Source organism: Pan troglodytes, chromosome 1, assembly GCF_028858775.2.
Source record: "Pan troglodytes isolate AG18354 chromosome 1, NHGRI_mPanTro3-v2.0_pri, whole genome shotgun sequence".
In the NCBI taxonomy this organism is placed as follows: domain Eukaryota; kingdom Metazoa; phylum Chordata; class Mammalia; order Primates; family Hominidae; genus Pan; species Pan troglodytes.
In genome coordinates, this window is record NC_072398.2 from 13,179,204 (window position 1) to 13,200,945 (window position 21,742).

Sequence of the window (21,742 nt, forward strand, 5' to 3'; positions counted from 1 at the left end):
GAGGAACAACCATACTGTTTTCCACAGTGGTTGTACCATTTTACCTACTCACCAGCAGAGCACAGGGGTTTAAACTCCTCCATATCCTTACCAAAACTTGTTGGCTGTTTTTGTTTTTTAATGATAGCCATTGTAATGGGTGTGAAGTGGTTTTGATTTGCATTTTCCTAATAATTTATGACATTGAACATCTTTTCACGTACTTATTGGCCGCTTGTATATCTTCTTTGGAGAAATGTCTACTTAAATCCTTTTGCCTGTTTTTTGATCGGTTCTTTTGTTGTTGTTGAGTTGTGGGAATTCTTTATATATTCTGGATATTAACTCTTTAAAAGATACATGATTTGCAATATTTTCTCCCATTCCATGGGTTGTCTTTTCACTCTCTTGATTGTGTCCTATGATGCACAGACATTTTTAATTTTGATGTAGTCCAATTTACCTTTTTTTTCTTTTGTTGCCTGTGCTTTTGGTATCATATCCAAGAAATTGTTGCCAAATCCAATGTCATGAGGCTTTCTCCCTGGTTTTCTTCTAAGAGTTTGATAAGTTTGCTCTTACATTTAGGTCTTTGATTCATTTGAGTTAATTTTTGTATGTGGTGTGAGGTAAGGGTCACTGTCCTTTTTGACTTGACCCTTTGAGGAGGAAGTATGTGCTCATCCTCCTGATTTTCCCAGTAAAAGATCATCCTGGTCCACCACTTCCTTGGTCCTGAGACCCTCCCTCCTGAGATCTTCCCTGGCTTCGTAATGCCTAGTACTGTGTCCACGACCAAGAACCCACTCCCAGGGTTTCTTGTAACTGAACAATTCAGTGTTTCAATAGTTTCCAGGCTATTGACAGAATCTAACCTCACCACATGCTGAGATCATACAGCCCGGCAGCTTCTTCCTGAGCCTCTCATGGGCAGCATCTAAAGAAAGGAACTCCTCACTGTCTGATCAAGGGAAAAGTTTGTGCTTCTGTTTTGTTTTTAAGTTTTTATTTTGAAGTAATCAGAGCCACAGGAAGTTGGAAAGGTATACAGAGAGGTCCTGTGTACCTTTCACCTGGTTTCTCCCAATGGCTAAATTTTACATAAGTATGAATTCCTATAGTTTTAAAATATTTTAATTTGCAAAAGATCTTGACAAGGCTTTGCCAAATCAACCTATGGGCAGATGGCTTGTTTTGAGGTGGTTGCTTTAGAGAAGTTAAGTAACTCAGTGTTCTTTCTAGGTTGGAGTTTTGTCTAAATATCACCATAGTTCGTCATATATAATGAGCACCTAATAAATACTCATTAATGAGTTACTGGCAGGTAATTGATTTGCCTCGTCTGAGGAGAGGCTGGTTTACTCAGAGCTAACTCTCAGTGGCTTTTCAAACCAAACAATAGCCCAGTAGATTTTCATGAAACTCAAATCACATGTAAAATGTTACTCAACTTTGCTTCCTCTGGTCCTTTTCTGTCTCACTTTTGTAAGAACTAATGTGTGGAAAAGGACTCTGGGCGTGTTTGCTGAAGGAAATGTTTTCTTTCCTTAAAGCCATGGAGGGCCAGATAAGTTGATGAGCATGTTTGCTGAAGGAAATGTTCTCTTTCCTTAATACCACGGAAGGCCAGAGAAGTTGATAGGCATGGGATGCCGTGAAGGAGGTACCCACAGTTGAGGCCTGAGCATTTGGTTGTGATGGTTTAAGAGAGTGAATATCTTAAAAGTGCACAGCGTTGTCTGGGCGCACTGGCTTACGTCTGTAATCTCAGGACTTTGGGAGGCCCAGGCGGCTGGATCAGTTGAGCTCAGGAGTTCGAGACCAGCCTGGGCAACATAGTGAGACGCTGTCTCTACAAAAAATAGAAAAATTAACTAGGTGTGCTGGCACATGTCTGTAGTCCCAGCTACAATTTAAATGTAAATTGTTTACATTTAACCTTATTTATCCCTTCATTTATTTGGGTCTTTTATAGTTTCATGCTGCAATGTTTTATAGTATTCATTGTGGAATCCTGCATATTTAAAAATGTTTATCCTTATATATTTTCTGGTTTTTTTTTTATGCTGTCACAATTATTAAGGTTTATTTTCTATATTTTGCTAGTATATAGAAAAATAATTTTATATTGACTTTGTATCTTGCATCCTTGCTAGATTCACTTTTGATTATAGCAGTTTTATAGATTCCCCATGACTTTCTACATAAATAACCATATTATCTTAGAACAGAGTAATTTTACTTCTTCAATATGTATGCCTTTTATTTCTTTTTCTTTATCACCTTCAAGTAGGCAAAGATTTCTTAGTATTCAAAAAGCATTAGCCATAAAGGGAAAAAATAATAAATTAGACTTACTAAACATCAAAAACTTTTGCTCTTCCAAACACTATTAAGAAAATGAAAGAGCAAACTACATACTGAGAAGAAATAATGGATGGGTGCAGTGGCTGGTGCTGGTAATCCCAGCACTTTGGGAGGCTGAGTCAGATGGCTTGCTTGAGCCAGGAGTTTAAGACCAGAGTGGGCAAGACAGTGAGACCCTGTTGCCACAAAAAATTTTAAGAAATGAGCTAGGCATGGTGGCACATGCCTGTAGTCCCAGCTACTTGAGAGTCTGAGGGCGAGGATCACTTGAGTTCAGGAGGTTGAGGCTGCAGTGAGCAGTAATCATGCCACTACACTCCAGCCTGGGCAACAGAGACCCTGTCTCAAAAAATACGTATTTATGCATATATATATATATATATATATATATACACACACACATACACACACACACACACAAATTCCTATACATATAGATGTGCATATATATGTAATGACAGGAGTTTTTTCTGAAATATACGAACAACTCCTACAACTCAATAATAAAAATTTTTAAATGAACAAAACACTTGACACTTCATTACAAAAGATATCCAAATGCCTGTAGGCAGGCAAAAAGATTCTCACTATCAGATGCTTGTAGATGGACCATTCTAACCACTGGTCTTCACATCCAGGCTAAAGTCATCATTGGACTGGCCTTTGACTGCGTGGACAAGATGGTTTACTGGACGGACATCACTGAGCCTTCCATTGGGAGAGCTAGTCTACATGGTGGAGAGCCAACCACCATCATTAGACAAGGTAAGTAAGCAAATATCTTTTTCCTTTTTGGTTTTGCTTCTAGCAGCCAAAGTGGCCATGTATGCCAGAGAAGAACAGCAAATGAAGCCAAACTTTCACAAACATTTCTCAGTCTTTTGTTGCATTACTACGATAAAGTGTGTAAAGTTTAGGCACGTTCTACTTTTTTTTTTCTTTTTTTTTTGAGACAGTCTCACTCTGTCACCCAGGCTGGAGTGCAGTGGCGTGTTCTTGGCTCACTGCAAGCTCTGCCTCCTGGGTTCACGCCATTCTCCTGCCTCAGCCTCCCGAGTAGCTGGGACTAAAGGCGCCCGCCACCATGCCTGGCTAATCTTTTGTATTTTTTTTTAGTATACACGGGGTTTCACCGTGTTAGCCAGAATGGTCTCTATCTCCTGACCTCGTGATCCACCCGCCTCGGCCTCCCAAAGTGCTGGGATTACAGGTGTGAGCCACGGCGCCCGGCAGGCACAATCTACTTTTCAGTGTTCAACCTCAATTCCTCAATTGAGGAAATTCCTCATTAAGGATGCCAATTTCAACCAACGACTCTGTGCATTGTTTTTCATGCCTACCTTCAACAAATCAAGACTATTTTACATGGGTATGATTTATCTAGCTCAAAGACCATTACAACAAAAATCCAAAGGCCTCTAAAAATTCCACTGTGCTGAAATGGTCAAGTATTACATGTTGCTTAATTCAGTGACTCATCAACTGACTTGGGAATATTTTTGCTCCTATGGCATTGTCATGCTGATGATATTTGTTCTGTGGAGTCACCTTGCGTTCTCTGCAAAATATTCACATCAAAGATACATCTTTAAAATAGAGCAGCCTCATTTTGTATTTCTTTTTACTTGGCACTGAATGTAGTTTTTTCTATTTTCAATGGAATGTTTCCCTCACAACTGATATTCTAGAAGATTTCCTGTGCCTGTGGAACAACTCCCGAAGCATTTTTTCCCTTCTTTGTTGCCTTCAGTAAAGATGATGCAGCAGGAATGAAGCTGAGGTTGAATTAACTATGTCTGGCTTAGGACATAGATCCCGAACCCTTTTCTGGAAGCCAACAGGCTATTTAAATCATGTCTTCCAGTTTTCATGCTTTGGTTTAGTGAAAAACAGTTTGAAAATGCCTATCTCCGTGTGTTAAAAATGTTATTGTTATTATCTATGATTTCATTTTAAAACCCAGTGGAAGAGGGGAATAGGTCATTGTTTGCTATTTCCTGTTGCTTTTGGAGCTCATAACCATCCAAGAATGCTGTAAGCACAGTAAGAAGCATTCCAAGCAAAAGCCTAGTTACTGTGAAAACACAGAATTAAACCAAAATGTGATCTTTGTAGAAGAAAGATCGCTGGGAATAATTTTCTTTTTTTTTTTTTTAAGAGAGAAAGAAGCTTCCAGTTATCTCCTTAGCATGGTACAGGTTGGTGCTTCCCTAGTGAGTGAGAGTGACAGTTAGGTATCATTTTCATTTCTTCCTTATTTCATAACAGCCCGGATCCCAGGCTTTCTTTCTTTCCTTGAGTTACAGACCCAACCAAGTATCTCTAAAAAGTATCATATCTTTGAGGTAAGCAGTAAGGAATACTTCTTCCTCGGACTGCACATTGAAGGATAAGATTATCCAGACCTTTCCCTTGGAAGAGTAGCTCATAAAGAAGTATTTTGAGTTGAGGGAGAGGGGGTTGGTTGCTCTTGGGTTTGAGATCGGGACCAAGGCTGGTTCTAAGGAGACGATATGCATGGAGCTCATGGAGCTTCCTCCAGGTGCCTCGCAAAGATACTCTCACAGAGCAGCCTATATTCTCTGTTTTATTTGCGTATATCTGAGTGGCTCTTGTCTCTCACACAGGATGTGCTCATTCCAAATATACTCCAGAATGACTTATTCTGGTTCTATCTGAAAGCCAGAAGGGACCTTTGGAGGTCAGTCTCACTGTCCCTGTTCATCTAGGGACATGGGAAATATTTTAATATTTTATAAATCTCTACTTTGGGTTTAGATAATAAAGATCTTGTTCAAGTGGGGTTTCTAATTCTCAATAAACTTCCTCTGGTGGGCTTTCTTTCTGGGGGCTCTGATGTGTCCAGCATCCAAGGTCACCATCATATTAGGGCTCTGGCGAAGGCTAATGCAAAGGGGGCTGAGGGTCTGCACTGCTTGTATGTCGACAAAAGAACACAGTATTGGAGCCAGGTGTGGTGGCTCATGCCTGTAATCCCAACACTTTGGGAGGCCAAGGCGGGGGATCACTTGAGGTCAGGAGTTTGAGACCAGCCTGGCCAACATGGTGAAACCCTGTCTCTACTAAAAATACAAAAATTAGCCGGGCATGGTGGCACGCACCTGTAATCCCAGCTACTCGGGAGGCTGAGGCAAAAGAATCATTTGAACTCAGGAGGTGGAGGTTTGCAGTGAGCCGAGATGGCACCACTGCACTCCAGCCTGAGCAACAGAATGAGACCCTGTAAAAAAGAAAAAAAAGAAACCACAGTGTTGGAATGGTTGCCTCATACCCCAGATCCCTCAGGTAGGGCAGCCCCTTCTCCTTCCTGCTTATACTCCAGTCATACTAAATGACCTTCATTCCTTTAATCAGTAGAAGGGAAAGAGTCCTAAGTGATATCAATAAAACACAATTATTATTATTAATTTTAAAAAACTATATAATAAAACACCAATGCAATCTTCAGCTTCCCGTAAAGTTAGATGGGTGCTGAGGGTTTGCAGTCAAGGTTCATGTTACCCAGTGGCAACTCCTGGCTTGAAAATCAGTTGCTATAACCCAGTAAAGACTGGGGTGTTATTTGTAATCACTGACACCCCTTCTTTGTACCCCTTATACTTGTATGAAAGTAACAACAGCTATGGTTTCTTGAAAGTATTATTTCAATGACCTTTATCCCCGATAGCTAATGAACAAGATAGAACTATTTTTCCATTCCCCATCTTAAGATCTTCCACTGCTTCCCCTCTGCCTAAGTTCTAAGTTCATTAACATGGCCTCCTACCTTCATCTCTGACCACTCCCCCACCCTCATAGTCTCCAGCCACATACAATGACATCCTGTTCACTTTAAGCCACCATCCAGCCTTCCTTTATACCTATGTGCCAGTCTCGCTACCTAAAAAGCCCTCATCCAGGATCCTTGTTTGACAAACTGCTATTGGTCCTTCAGGTGCCAGCTTCAAGCAATGTCACCTCCCCCAGGAACCCCTCCCTGTTCTCCCCAGGCTGGGGTTCCTCCTCCAGGCTCCCATAGGACCTGGAACTCAGTCTCAACTGTGGTTGGCTGTGGGCTCATGGAAAACTGGGCCTCGGCTTAGTCATTGTTACTGTCCTGGTTCCCAACGTGCAGCATGATGGATACCCACAGAGTGAGTAAATGGCATTTTTGAATTTGTCACTTTGAGTGTTGTTTATCTTATAAACAACAAGCATTTCACATTCCCATTTGGTTTCTTAAAGTGCAGGGATTGGACACCATGTGAAATAACATTGAGTATTCAGAAAAACCTCATCTCACCTGCTTAGAAAACAAAAAAAATTAGAGGAGCTCTGTGTTTACTTCTAGATCTTGGAAGTCCAGAAGGTATCGCTGTTGATCACCTTGGCCGCAACATCTTCTGGACAGACTCTAACCTGGATCGAATAGAAGTGGCGAAGCTGGACGGCACGCAGCGCCGGGTGCTCTTTGAGACCGACCTGGTGAATCCCAGAGGCATTGTAACGGATTCCGTGAGAGGGTATCTTTGTGTAAATATGTGTGTGCATCTCTTTGGTTTGGATCTGCCCTTTTAGAGATTCTCAGATGTGAGGCTTTAACTCCAGCATTGGTCTCCTGAAATTAATGAGTACGGGACGAAAGAGTCTACGGTTGGTGACTTGTAGATATCCACGGTACAATGCCAGAACATGTATTACAGTGTGGACTTGATACCATGTCCCACTTTCAGATCTTTTGCTGAGAGACTTTACAAGTTGGCATGCTCAGAAATTGGATATTTTCCATATGGCTTCAATGTAGACCAACACTCAGGTTATATCAACTCCAGAAGAGTAGCAGGGCGGCATAAATGGACTGCTGAGGCTGCTTTCAGGGGCAGACCCAGACTGAACACCCTGGAGATCCCTTCCTGTGTGTTTCTTCGGCACATCCATGCTTTCTCTTCCTTCTTACTGCAAGCTCTACCTCTTACACAACAGGCTCTTAGTTCCTCGACACTGATTCCTTCCCTTTGAGACCACATCTCTTATTCTGTGGCCACTCAGCCACCTCCTTGAAGGCAGGTACTTTGACCACAGCCCCTGCCAACATCTGCTTCTTGTCCTAGTCTGGTCCCCTGGGTCTGCTGTGCTCTCCTCCATGTGGGCCTCATGCAGGGAATTCCATGTATTTATGCCAGTTATAGCCCTTTACTTCGTTTTCTTTTGCTAACAGCTTCATTGAGATATTATATGTCAGTTATGTTAAAGGGAACCAAATTTGTTAGTAACAGAATCACCAAACTCAAATGAGGAACCAAATTCAAGTATCTTTGCAAAAGAAAATGTGTTTTATCACCTCTCGATCCTTTCAGTCATTCTGTTTTCATGTCTGCCAATCACTTCATTGTAATTCTTTTCAAGTGTTTTTCATAAACTTTTTCTCATGCATCCTTATTATTTCTTTTCCTCTTTCCCCCCTTTTTCCTCCTCCAGGAACCTTTACTGGACAGACTGGAACAGAGATAACCCCAAGATTGAAACTTCCTACATGGACGGCACGAACCGGAGGATCCTTGTGCAGGATGACCTGGGCTTGCCCAATGGACTGACCTTCGATGTGTTCTCATCTCAGCTCTGCTGGGTGGATGCAGGTGATGGAAAGCTGGACACTGTCCAGAGCGGGTCTCAATCTCCTAAGTCAGGGGTGGGCAAACTAGGGCCCTGGGGTCAAATCTAACCAGCCACCTGTTTTTATATAACCCAGAGGCTATGAATGGTTTTTACTTTTTTAACTGGTACGTTAAATATATACTGGTACAAAATTGTATAGATACCTGCATACTGTCCTTGGTTTTGCCTCTTGGCCTGCAAAACCTGAAATAATTTACTATCTGGTGCTTTAAGAAAAAGTTGGCCACCCTCATGTTGTAAGTGGCACTGCACAGAGCCTGGAGTCACCCTGATACCGATAAGCAATTCGCAACTTACATTACTCTGCCCTGGCTCGTGCCTTCCCAGCAGAAGCAACACAGGAGGAAGAGACAACTTGCCAGTTCTTAAGAGCAAGCCCCATGTGTTCTCTGGGACTTGTCATTGTAATGCTTCATTTCTCCCACTCTTGCCCTCATTACTCTTGTTTTTTTTGCACAAAGGGGCCATTTCTTGTGTGAACAATGAATGACTTGTTTCCACTCCACACAGGCACCAATCGGGCGGAATGCCTGAACCCCAGTCAGCCCAGCAGACGCAAGGCTCTCGAAGGGCTCCAGTATCCTTTTGCTGTGACGAGCTACGGGAAGAATCTGTATTTCACAGACTGGAAGATGTACGTCAGCTGTAGCCATGGGGGCTGCGTGGGCCTGCCCCTCCACCCACTGTCTCTGGGAGGCCAGGCCCTTCCCATCTGGCCTCTTGGCTTGACTTTTGAGCCTCCAGAAATGCCCCCTCTAGAGATGTCCCCTCTCCCTTATCCTTCTGGTTGTCAGGAGCCAAGAGAGGAGCATGAAGAAGGAGGGAGGACAAGGCCCTAGGGGACAGGAGGTGCCATTTATCATCCAGATGCTCCTGACTGTGTGGTTTCAAGTCTTTAAACCTGGACTTCCTCAGCACGTCTGTTCTTTCCCCAGGAGTTGGCCCAGGGTCACGTGGCCGGTGGGCTCCATGTCCACTTCATGTCCCTGCTTCATTATAGTTGTTAAACTGCAATATTCCCACGGCCTCTTCCTGACTACCCCTTCCTGCAAAAGGAGGGATTAAACTAAGAAGACAACTGGCCAGGGGCGTCTGTCTAGAAAGCTCATTTCCTGCCTGGGATCTAGAGTGGGAGGGGAGAGCTAGCTGGTCTTTACCCTTTTGTAAAAAGCCAGAGAAATGCAGGCTTGGCCCACCCCAGGGGAAGGAAGGGATGTCTAGGAAGAAGGCCATCATGTCTGTTTATGGCCTCCAGTTTATCCTCAAAATGACAAAGAGGCTGCCTTGTTTAGATACAAGTTCAAGCCATCAGATGTGTTTTCACCTTCTGCCCTTTGGTGCTTTGTAGGAATTCCGTGGTTGCTCTCGATCTTGCAATTTCCAAGGAGACGGATGCTTTCCAACCCCACAAGCAGACCCGGCTGTATGGCATCACCACGGCCCTGTCTCAGTGTCCGCGAGGTAACTCTCCTTTGCTGTTACTGTTGGCGTACTGGGGGCACCTGGAGGCTCAGAGCCCACACTCTGGCTGCTACCCATACGGCCACTAGTAGCCTTGATTATGCCGTAAGAGAGATCCAGTCCTTTGCATCCAGGGTCTTCATTAGCAGGTGAACCAGTTAAATAAACAGAAAATATTAGGTCATGAAGTTGTCAGGATGAGGAAAAGCATTGAGTTTTGGGCTGGATATAAAAGTATAGGGTCTTCAGGTTCCAAATAGTCAGGTTAGGATATTACAATGTTAGGATCTCTGCTCCTTTAAAAGTCCATCCATTTGGCCTAACAGCAATAACAATAATTAATAATAAGAATTGAAAACATATGTGTGGCACTTACTGTGAGCTACGAACTTTACATATATCAACTCACTTAGAGTTCTAAATACTTTGTATTTGTTAGTTCATGTAATCCTCGTAGCAACCCTGTGAGGTAGGTACTATTATTATGTTCATTTCATAAATAAGCAAACTGAAGCAACTTGCTCCAAGTCACACAGCTCATAGGGGCAAGTCCAGGCAGCCTGGCCCTGGAGTCTATGCTATGCTGCCTCTTGAAGGCCTCTCCCCTCACCCACTTTCCTTCTCAGCTTCCCTCATCTTCTTCTGTCAGTGTGAAGCTAGGAGTGCTACATAAAAAGCTACATAAAAAGAACTTTGCACTTTAAAATTCCAATTCTATGTTATAATCAGAGCTGGAGAACTTCCCCTGAGATCTGTTCAATAGCCTTAGTAGAAAATCTGCATAACCCCCAAGTTGGGAATCAGTGTTTGTGTCTGGTTTAATGCTGATAAAACAAACAATGGATCAGCTCAGCTGACTGCCTAGCACAGTGTCCCCATTCTCCTGAAGCCTTCCTAGCATGGCTTCAAGGAAACTAAAAGGGGGATCACACACAAGAAGGAGCCCACTATCTTAAATGGCTATGGAGTCAGATCAGAGAGAGGGCTATTGAACTGATTTCTGCCTTTTCCAGGCCATAACTACTGCTCAGTGAACAATGGCGGCTGCACCCACCTCTGCTTGGCCACCCCAGGGAGCAGGACCTGCCGTTGCCCTGACAACACCTTGGGAGTTGACTGTATCGAACGGAAATGAAGACAAGAGTGCCTTATTTCCTTTCCAAGTATTTCACAGCAACACTCTACTTGAAGCAACTTGGTCCAGATTGAAAACTGTCCTCTGGCTGAGTGGCCACTAGGCCCAGACCCAGCCCAGCCTGAGCCCCAACAACTTTTCCCTCACTGTTCCCCAAAACATGCACCCTGGACTTCTCTAATAGAAAAGTCTCCACCCCTACACAAGGACAGAACCCTCCACCCCTACCCCAACCCTCAGACAGACTTATACACCCCTGAGTGAGGATTACATGCCCATCCCAGTGTCCTAGGACCTTTTCCCAATACTAGCCCCCCAGTGGTGAACAGAACTTCCCAAATTTGAGTTGCACCCTTCCCTGTGGCCTTATGAGCTCAGTCTCGCTTTGAGGTACCCAGCGTCCTGTCAGCTCCTTGACCTATGAGCCAGGGCCTGACTAGGAAAAGTTGGGAGTTAAGAAGGAAATTAGCATTCCTTAATGTTTTGTTTTGGTGCTCTGAATTTCTTCTTTATTATAGTCCTATAGTTTTACTCCTCAGTTCCTCACCATCATCATCTTGTCTAAGACCCCCATTATAATGTTCATGCTCTGCTTTTTCATCAAAACCTAACCTGTCCTAGAGATCTATGGGCATTTGGTGGATGATAATGAGCAGCCCCTCCCAGATAGAATGTCAATATTTGAGCAGTAGGATATTGGCATTTGTTAGTTAAAGGCTTAAATCAAAAGAATGTCCAATGGTAGGAATTTCAAGGTGTAGGTCAGATATTTGAGAATAGGGGATTGTTTTGATGTGCCTTAAATTATACCAAAGATTACTAATTATTCCTCTTTGCCCAAAATACTTGCATCCAAGGTTCTAGTCTCTGTTGCTGTGCTGGTCTTTAGCCCCACTGCTGGCACTGATGTCCCTCCTTTTCACGGAGACCTATATGAGGTACAGGATGGGGCTGGCACCAGATGATGTCCCACCACAGTCCCTCACCTCCGGCCTCCACATGACAGAACCAATTTACACACAACCATGACCTCACCCCTCCTTGGTTTCTCCCTCGATCTGTGGCCCTTTTTGGATGTATTCTCATCTAACAACACAATCCGGAAAGACTGAATTGAATATTTATACTAATGGTTCATATCCTTTATTGCTCAATGATCTAATTAAAGGGATCATTGCCACATTTCATGTTTATATTTCTACAATTTGTTTAGAAAACATCTCCTGACCATATCAGTAGCTCGTGTTATCTTTTTATCAACTGCTTCCCAGAGTCCTAAAACAATAGAAATTTTGGATTGAAAAGTTCAGCATAAGGAGTTTGAGTCAGTAAAGGATGGGATAAAGGAGTCAAGACGATTCAATGAAAAGTATCACAAAAAACAGATTGATCAACAAGAGAAATAAAAAAGCCCAAGAGGAAGTGGTAGGGGAAGGAATTTAAGAACAGCAATAAGTAAAACTCTTAAGTAACTCCAAAAAGAAAATGGTACATTTTGCCAAAGACCACTTATACTTGAGAACATGGAAGAATTTGCCTGATACTCTCTTTGGGGAAAAGAGTCTCTCCTCTTTTCCTCAAACCCCAGTACACTCAGCCTCTCTGCCCCACCGTCTCCTGACTTTGTCCTCACTTGCTTCTGCAGTACATTGGAACCTGAATTGAAAGAAAGTCTTCCTTGAATAATTGGAGTTTGTCTTGAGAGGCAAATATAGCCCCAAGAATCACAAGATTCGAGGACCATGTAGGTCTTTTACATAGCCCAAATCCATAAATTAGTCTCACTTTTTGTATTTATCGTTTCATATTAAACCCTCTATATCAAATGTTCATCATGAATTTGTATGATTTTTATAACTATTTTATTCATTTTATTAGATTTATTCTAAAATTTTTTAATGGTAAATTCTTAAACTGTGGAAACCACTGAAGGTGCTTATTAACTGTTCTCCCAGATTTGTACAAGTATTGGATGATTCCTTGAGTTTACAGCTGTACAAATAGTGTGGAAAATAAACTTTTTTGTTAAAAAGAAAATCTTCCTCTATCTTTTCTGAATGAAGAGATTTAATGTTGGGAGGCTGATTCACGATAGACAGACAGACAGCCACTTAATAATCTGCAAAACCTGTGGAGCCCGGAAACTCTTATCCCAGTATTATGAGAGCTAGTATGTTTCTCAACCACAAAAAAACTTAGGGGTTGTAATTTACCTAAAAATGAGTGCAGTGTCTCACACCTGTAATCCCAACGCTTTAGGAGGCCAAGGTGGGTGGATCACTCGAGGCCAGGAGTTTGAGACCAGTTTGGGCAATACAGGGAGACTCCATCTCTGCAAAACATCAAAAAAAAAAAAAAAAAAAATTAGCTGGGCATGGTGGCACACACCTGTAGTCCCAACTACTCAGGAGGCTGAGGTGGGAGGATTGTTTGAATCCGGGAGGCCAAGGCTGCCGTGAGCTATGATCGTGCCACTGCACTCCAACCTGGGCAACAGAGTGAGACCCTATCTCAAAAACTTAAAAAAAAAAATAAAAAATAAATTATATTATAGATTTCAAGCCACCCTTTTGGATATTGTTTTCATTGAGAAAATATATTCTACAAGCAGGCAATAGAAAAAGTTTTCTGATTCAGCTCTGGAGATAAGCTATGTTTTAATTCTCTTTTTACCTCCAGAAGGAAGAAAGATGCTTTCCTGGCACTGGCTATGGAGTGAGACCCCTGGTCTGTTCTAAGCTGCCACCAACAGGCAGTGCCACTCATGCTGGCCCCTGGGTGGGATGAGAATGGCCTCTGAGTTGAACAGAGTGAAGGGGGCTCAGAAGTTGCAGGAATGAGGTGTCCAGAGCTCAGTTGTTGCAGAGAAGGGAATTGGCACCATCAGTGGAGCCAGTATACAGCCTGCCAGTGTGAATTTCTTGAAAGAGACAACTTACATATGTTAGGGCTAAAACTTCCAGTGTTTTATGCTGGCCATAAAATCTGGTTACTCAAAGACGATATCAAGCTCCATGGTGGAGATAAGAAGCTCCTGGAATCTATCCCTCCATTAAAACAATTGAACTGGCAAGAGCTGTCTGATGCAACTATTTTGGAATTCGGGATCTTAGGGAACACTTGCAGCACCCAGGAGAAAGCTTGATGAGGAGGCTGGCAAGTTTTGGTCAATTTCAGCTCTTTACTTAGTGGTGACTACCACCCACCTTGATCAGCCCCAGGGCAGTCAGTTGTGGGGACAGCAGCTCAGGTACTTAGTGTGGCTTGCTGGAGCCAGGTTGGACAATAAAGACCCAGTTTTCCAAAAATCAAGGTTGTGGGTTCTGATTACTGATTGCTGCTTTTGATCCTTGAGGGGCTAGCATATAGGGAAAAATTTTCATGATACTGGGTTTGTCAAACATTTCTTGGACATATCAAAAGCACCAGCAACAAAAGAAAAAAACAGGTAAGCTGGGCTTCATCAAAATTAACATTTTTGTATCAAAGGATACTATCAAGAGAGTAAAAAGACAACCCATGGAATGGGAGAAAATATTTGCAAACTCTATATGTGATAAGGAATTAATATTCAGAATATAACTACATTTCAACAACAAAAGCAAACAATTTAAAAATGAGTAAAGGATTTGAATAAACATTTATATGAAGAAGATATACAAATGGCCAATAAGCATATGAAAAGATGCTCAATATCATTAGTCATTAGGTAAATGCAAATAAAAACCACAATTTGACACCAGTTTACAGTATTAAGATGGCTTTTATCAAAACAAAACAAAACCAAACAAGTACTGGAGAGCATCTGGAAACGTTGTCCGTTGCTGATGGGAATGAAAACAGACAGCTTGGTGGTTCCTCAAAAAGTTGAATATAGAATTACTATATGATCCAGCAGTTCCACTCCTAGGACTATACCCAAAATAATAGAAAACAAGGGCTGGAACAGATGCTTCTGTGTTACTGTCCATTGCAATATCATTCACTGTAGCCAAAAGATGGAAACAACCCAAGTGTCCATCAACAGATGAATGGATAAACAAAATACGTTATGTACATAAAATGGAATATCACTGAGCCTAACAAATGAAATCCTGATACATGCTACAACACAGATGAACCGTCAGGACATTATGCTGTGGGAAATAAGCCAGACACAAACTATCAAGCAATATATGCGCTTCCATTTATATGAGGTATCTAGAATGGACCAATTCATGGAGACTGAAAGTAGATCAAAGGTTACCGGGGGCTGTGGGGAGGTGGAATGGAGAGTTATTGCTCAATGGCTACAGAATTCTTACCTGGGAAAATGAAAAGTATTGGAAATAGTGGTGATGGTTGCACAATATTGCGAATGTAATAAATGTCAGTGACTTGTACACTTAAGAATTATTAATGGCTGGGCACGGTGGCTCACGCCTGTAATCCCAGCACTTTGGGAGGCCAAGACGGGCGGATCACAAGGTCAGGAGATCAAGACCATCTTCGCCAACATGGTGAAACCTGGTCTCTACTAAAATGTAAAAAATTAGCCGGGTGTGGTGGTGCGCACCTGTAGTCCCAGCTACTCAGGAGGCTGAGGTAGAGGAATCGCTTGAACCCGGGAGGCGGAGGTTGCAGTGAGCTGAGATCGTGCCATTGCACTCCAGCCTGGCAACAGAGCAAGATTCTGTCTCAAAAAAAAAAAAAATTATTAACATGGCAAATTTCATGATATATACATATTTTACAATTTTTAAAATTAATAATGTAATATACCCAAAACCATTGCAGATATACTTTGGGTGAATTACATAGCATGTGAATTATATCTCAATAAAGCTGTCTTGGGTGGGCACAGTGGCTCACATCTGTAATCTCAGCACTTTAGGAGGCTGAGGCAGGAGGACAACTTGAGGCCAGTAATTTGAGACCAGCCTGGGCAACATAGTGAGACCCCCATCTCTACAAAATCTTTTAAAAATTAGCCGGGTGTGGTGGCAAGTGCCTGTAGTCCTAGCTACTCAGGAGGCTGAGGCAGGAGGATTGCTTGAGCCCGGGAGTTTGAGGTTACAGTGAGCTATGATCATGCCGCTGCACTCCAGCCTGGGCCACAGAGCAAGACCCTGTCAAATAAATAAATAAGCTGTTTTTTAAAAATCACTGTAATTAAAAACAAAAACTCCTGGATACCTAAGGTTGGCAAAATGCTGATCGTTGTTGTGGCTGGCTGAATTCTAAAGGTTTCAAGATTCTAATTTTGTACTGCTCTGAAGGGACTTTGCAGATGGAATTTAGATGACTAAGTAGCTGACGTTAAAACAGGCAAATTATCCTGGGTTATCCAGGCAGGCCCTTAAAAACAGGAGGGAGGCAGAAGAGTCAGAGAGATAAGGCAGAAACAGAAAGCGGGAGAGGAGAGGGTGAAGGGGGAGAGGGACTATTTACACTTCCCTTTAGGTTATAGGCACAGAGAAACCTTTAGGCTGAACTTAAAATATGTGAGTAGCTTTAGGCTAAACTTGATTTAACAGGGAAAAACAGGACTTTGCAAAAATTCTTTTAGGGAGTGTACTATCGAGCACATTTGAAGACCACAGGTCTGGAAAGCGGGGAAGACGGGACCCAGAGTCCCCCGCAGCAGCGTCACGGCCCAGCTCTGGTTCTCAAGTTGGGCTGCTGTTTTTCCCTTTTTTCTCTTCCGCCAGGATGCCAGGCGCTGCTGAAAGCTGCAGCCGAAAGGATTTAGAATTCCTTACAACGGAGAAAGGGTCTTTGCTCAGACAACATGGACTTAAGAGACGGAAGGGCCAAAAAGGCTTGAAAACAGGCTCGAAGAGCGGCTTCCTGGTAGCTAGAAGCTTAAGTGGGGACAGATGAGCTTAAGTGGCAAGCCTGCGTGTGTGCTCTCCAGCCCCCGTGATTCAGTTTAAATCTGGGCGGGTCTCCTCAAAGACAGTTCCAGAAGGGGCCACGTGAGGGCAGTAAGAGCCTCTCAATGCCTGTTTTCGGGGGAAGAGAGAAGTGAGGGCGGAGCGCGGGGAGCGTCCCAGGCCTGGCTACCCGGATAACTTCCCCAAAAGAAGCTATGCTCGGACCTTCCCCTCGTCCCACTCAAGAGCTTTCTTCATATGGGTGAGTTGCCCAACTGCTAGCAAAAGAACTTCCCAATTATGGTCAAGCCTCTTCATCTAAACTCAGATTTCCACCAAATAGCCCAGCCCTTTTCCTCCCCAAGTCATCTCCTTACTCAAACATTTGCAGACATTCATCACACGAGATCCCCAGCCGTGGGCTCAGCATCTTACACCGAGGTACGAAAACACAGAAGTATTCCTGAGTGTATTCTGTGTATGCAAAAGTGCATACGTCTCTTTGTGGACCAGGTTCTGAGTGAATCTAAGTGGAAAACACGGAATAGCAGGCTAATTCCAGAAAATGCAGGGCTTTTGCAAATAAGTGGGCGTCTAGTCGCTAAGCAGGTAGTAATAACAGGTGGTGCTAAATGATTGCTTCAAACCACTTTGTTAAGGGGATCAGAGAAGGGAGAAGGCTCAGGAGAGAGAGTGCAGAAAGAAGCTTTTATTAGCTGGATGGAAATGGGAAAACTAACTCAGGATAACCTTATGTAGTAGAATTTATTGTGCCCATTGAGTAAGTCAGGAAACTGAGGGTTAAGGAGGTGAAGTAACTTGGCAAAGGTCACGCCGTCAGAGCAGAGTCCAGCTCCAGATTTGGTTTACTCTAAATACCCTTCCTCACCCCCCTTTTTAAGAAATACCTTAAATAAAAATTTATTTTTACTTTATCTTACATTATTATTTATTTGTATTCAGCACATTTTCATTTAGAAAGTTGGAAAATAAAGGCACAAGAAAAACAAATAACAGTAATTTCATTACTCAATAATGGCCTCATCACTACAATCTTGTCCAGAAATGTTGTAAACACACACACACACACGCACAATACTGTTACATATATTTTTGTAAGATATATATATATAACAAAAAATGCGATCCTGTTATACTTTTCCGTATTTTTGTTTTCCATTTAAATAAATGTGCATATGAACATTGATCAACTACATAATAGTATCATACTCTATTATATGGACAATAAACTCTCACCAATTCATTTATTGATGAACTTTTAGGGTGTTTCTATGTGTTTTTTGATGTGATAAATAACAATAAACCAATAAACACCCACATACTAATATCAGTGTCCTTTTTTTTTTTTTTTTGAGAGTCGCGCTCTGTTGCCCAGGCTGGAGTGCAGTGTTGCAATCTCAGCTCACTGCAAGCTCCGCCTCCCGGGTTCAAGCAATTCTGCCTCAGCCTCCCGAGCAGCTGCGACTACAGGCATGTGCCACCATGCCCAGCTAATTTTTTATATTTGTAGTAGGGATGTGGTTTCACCATGTTATCCAGGATGGTCTCAATCTCCTGACCTCATGATTCACCCGCCTCGGCCTCCCAAAGTGCTGGGATTACAGGCATGAGCCACCACGCCCGACCCTCAGTGTCCTTATTAATATCTTTAGGATAAATTTCAACTCAGGATTATTTAAAAATTTAAGACTTTCAATAGATACTCCCCAACTGCCTTACAGAAAGTTTGTACCACTTTATACTTCCACCAGCGGGAGTGTTGGAGAGGGCCCGTTTACCTATGTTTTTGCCTTTGCATAGTTTATTTTTTCATTTTTGCCAATTACATAGGTGGTGTTTGTTTATTAAAATTTACATTATTGGCTGGTTGCAGTGACTCACACCTGTAATCCCAGCACTTTGGGAGGCCAACATGGGAGGATTGCTTGAAGCTAGGAGTTTGAGGCCCATCCTGGGCAACATACTGAGGCTCAGTCTCTAAAAAGAAAAAAAATTACACTCTTTAAGTTGTGGTAAACTTTTGAAATGCACACTAGCCACTTAAAGTTCTTTTGTCAATTGTCCTTCTAGTCCTCAGTTCTTTTTTCTAATTGGGAGAATCTCACTGATTTATAAGTGTCCTTTACATTTTAAAGCTAATTAACCTTTTGTTGTCTATTTTGCAAATAATATTCCCCAAGGGTTTGTTGTTGTTGTTGTTTGTTTGTTTGTTTGTTTGTTTTTTGAGACAGGGTTTTGCTCTGTTGCCCAGGCTGGAGTGCAATGGCGTGATCTTGGCTCACTGCAATCTTGGCTCACTGCAACCTCTGTCTCCTGGGTTCAAGCTATTCTCCTGCCTCAGCCTCTCCAGCAGCTGGGATTACAGGCATGTGCCATCACACCTGGCTAAGTTTTGTATTTTTAGTAGAGATGGGGTTTCAGCATGTTGGCCAGGCTGGTCTTGAACTCCTGACCTCATGATCTGCCAGCCTCGACCTCTCAAAAAGTGCTGGTTACAGGCGTGAGCCACTGCGCCCAGCTTTTTTGTTGGTTTTTTGTTCTGGGGGATTTGGGGACATACGGAAGGTTTTAATCTACATGTAGTCAATTCCTGCTCAGTACGAATTAGAACAAAAGTACCAGCCAAGAAGTCATGAGGCGGAAAATGTCCAGGCTGCACCCTGTGGCAGATGGTATTTTCCAAAATGGCCTCAACACAATCTCCCACCCCACATATTCTTACAATGGTGTGTCGATGTGATATTGACATTCCTCTCACCAAGAACTAGGGCCTATGTCCCTCTCCTTGAATCTGGATGGGCCTATGACTATAGCAGAGGGGATGACATGTGGGTTCTGAGGCTGGGTCATACAAGGTGAAACAGCTTCCATCCAGTCTTCTTGGGATTCTCTCTCTCCGGTTCTGTGATAGGAAGAAGCTCAGGCCACATGAAGAGGCCATGTGCCTGGGGTGGCAGCTCCAACTGTAGCCTCAGCCTACAGCAGACATCAATCACTAGACATGCAAACAAAGAGACCTCCCCCGTGACTCCAGCCCAAGCCACTGTCTGACAGCAGTCTCACAAGAACGGTCCAGGAGACCCCAGTCAATTTTAGACCATGAGAGAGAAAACAGGCTGAGCAGCCCTAATCCAAAATTTATAAAATCTGAAATACTCCAAAGTTCAAAACTCTTCGAGTGCCGATATGATGCTCAAAGGTCATGCTCAAAGGAAATGAATATTGGCACATTTTGGATTTCTCATTTTTGGATCAGGGATGCTCAACTGGTGAGTATAACGCAAATATTCCAATATTTAAAAAAAAATCCAAAATCCAAAACATTTCTGTTCCCAAGCATTTGGGGTGTTTTTTTTCATAGGTAATTGGGGAACAGGTGGTATTTGGTTACATGAATAAGTTCCTTAGTGGTGATTTGTGGGATTTTGGTGCACTCATCACCCAAGCAGTATACCCTGCACCATATTTGTAGTCTTTTATCCCTCACCCCCCTCCCACCCTTCCGCCCAATCCCCAAACCCATTGCATCATTATTATGCCTTTGCATCCTCATAGCTTAGCTCCTAGATATCAGTAAGAATATACGATGTTTGGTTTTCCATTCCTGGGTTACTTCACTTAGAGTAATAGTCTCCAATCTCATCCAGATCACTGTGAATGCCATTAATTCATTCCTTTTTTTGGCTGAGTAGTATTCCATCAGATAGATAGATAGATAGATAGATAGATAGATAGATAGATAGATAGATAGATATAGATAGATAAATAGATATCTAGACAAGGATGCCCACTAGATATCTATCTATCTATCTATCATCCATCTATCTCACAGTATCTCTATCCACTTGTTGATTGGTGGGTATTTGGGTTGGTTCCACAATTTTGCAATTGTGAATTGTGCTGCTATAAACATGCATGTGCAAGTATCTTTTCTGTATAATGACTTTTCCTCAGGGTAGATATCCAGTAGTAGGATTGCTGGATCCAATGGTAGTTCTACTTTTAGTTATTTAAGGAATCTCCACACGGTTTTCCATAGAGGCCGTACTAGTTTACATTCCCACCAGCAGTGTAGAACTGTTCCCTGATCACCTCATCCACACCAACATCTAGTGTTTTTTAATTTTTTTTTTTTTTTTTTTTTTTTTTTGAGATGAAGTCTTGCTCTGTCACTCGGGCTGGAGTGCGATGGCGCGATCTCGGCTCACTGCAACCTCTGCCTCCTGGGTTCAAGCAATTCTCTGCCTCAGCCTCCCAAGTAGCTGGGATTACAGGCACCCACCACCAGGCCTGGCTAAATTTTTTTGTATTTTTAGTTGAGACGGGATTTCACCATCTTGGCCAGGCTGGTCTTGAACTCCTGACCTCGTGATCCACCCGCCTCGGCCACTCAAAGTGCTGGGATTACAGGCGTGAGCCACCGCGCCTGGCCGTTTTTTGATTTTTTTATTATGGCCATTCTTGCAGGAGTTAGGTGGTATCACATTGTGGTTTTCATTTGCATTTCCCTGATCATTAGTGATGTTGAGTATTTTTTCATAAGTTTTTTGGCTATTTGTATATCTTCTTCTGAGAATTGTCTATTGTCCTTAGCCCACTTTTTGATGGGATTGTTTGTTTATTTCTTGCTGATATTGTTTGAGTTCATTGTAGATTCTGGATATTGGTCCTTTGTCAGATGTCTAGATTGTGAAGATTTTCTCCCACTCTGTGGATTGTCTGTTTACTCTGCTGACTGTTCCTTTTGCCGTGCAAAGCTCTTTAGTTTAATTAAGTCCCAGCTATTTATCTTTGTTTCTATTGCATTTGCTTTTGGGTTCTTGGTCATGAAATCCTTGCCTAAGCCAATGTCTAGAAGGGTTTTTTCAATGTTATCTTCTAGAATTTGTAAGGTTTCAGGTCTTAGATTTAAGTCCTTAGTCCACCTTGAGTAGATTTTTTGTGTAAGGTGAGAGATGAGGATCCAGTTTCATTTGCCCACAGGTGGCTACACAATTATCCCAGCACCAGTTGTTGAAAAGGGTGTCCTTTCCCCACTTTATGATTTTGTTTGCTTTTTCGAAGATCAGTTGGCTGTAAGTATTTGGGTTTATTTCTGGGTTCTCTATTCTGTTCCATTGGTCTATGTGCCTATTTTCATACCAGCACCATGCTGTTTTGGTGACTACGGACATGTAATTTGAAATCGGGTAGTGTGATGCCTCCAGATTTGTTCTTTTTGCTTAGTCTTGCTTTGGCTATGTGGGCT

General features: G+C 42.5%; 1 protein-coding gene across 1 annotated transcript in view; it reads left to right on the plus strand.

The window, feature by feature from the left end:
• NID1 (nidogen 1) overlaps window positions 1-12,655 on the plus strand; it is an 88,859-nt gene extending 76,204 nt beyond the window's left edge. The window contains exons 15-20 of the mRNA XM_001156001.7: window positions 2,985-3,111; window positions 6,698-6,869; window positions 7,825-7,982; window positions 8,533-8,656; window positions 9,371-9,483; window positions 10,497-12,655. Of these exons, the coding sequence (XP_001156001.1) occupies window positions 2,985-3,111; window positions 6,698-6,869; window positions 7,825-7,982; window positions 8,533-8,656; window positions 9,371-9,483; window positions 10,497-10,618 (816 nt within the window). The 3' untranslated portion in view covers window positions 10,619-12,655. The remainder of the gene's footprint in view (window positions 1-2,984; window positions 3,112-6,697; window positions 6,870-7,824; window positions 7,983-8,532; window positions 8,657-9,370; window positions 9,484-10,496) is intronic.
• Window positions 12,656-21,742: the final 9,087 nt, after the last annotated feature.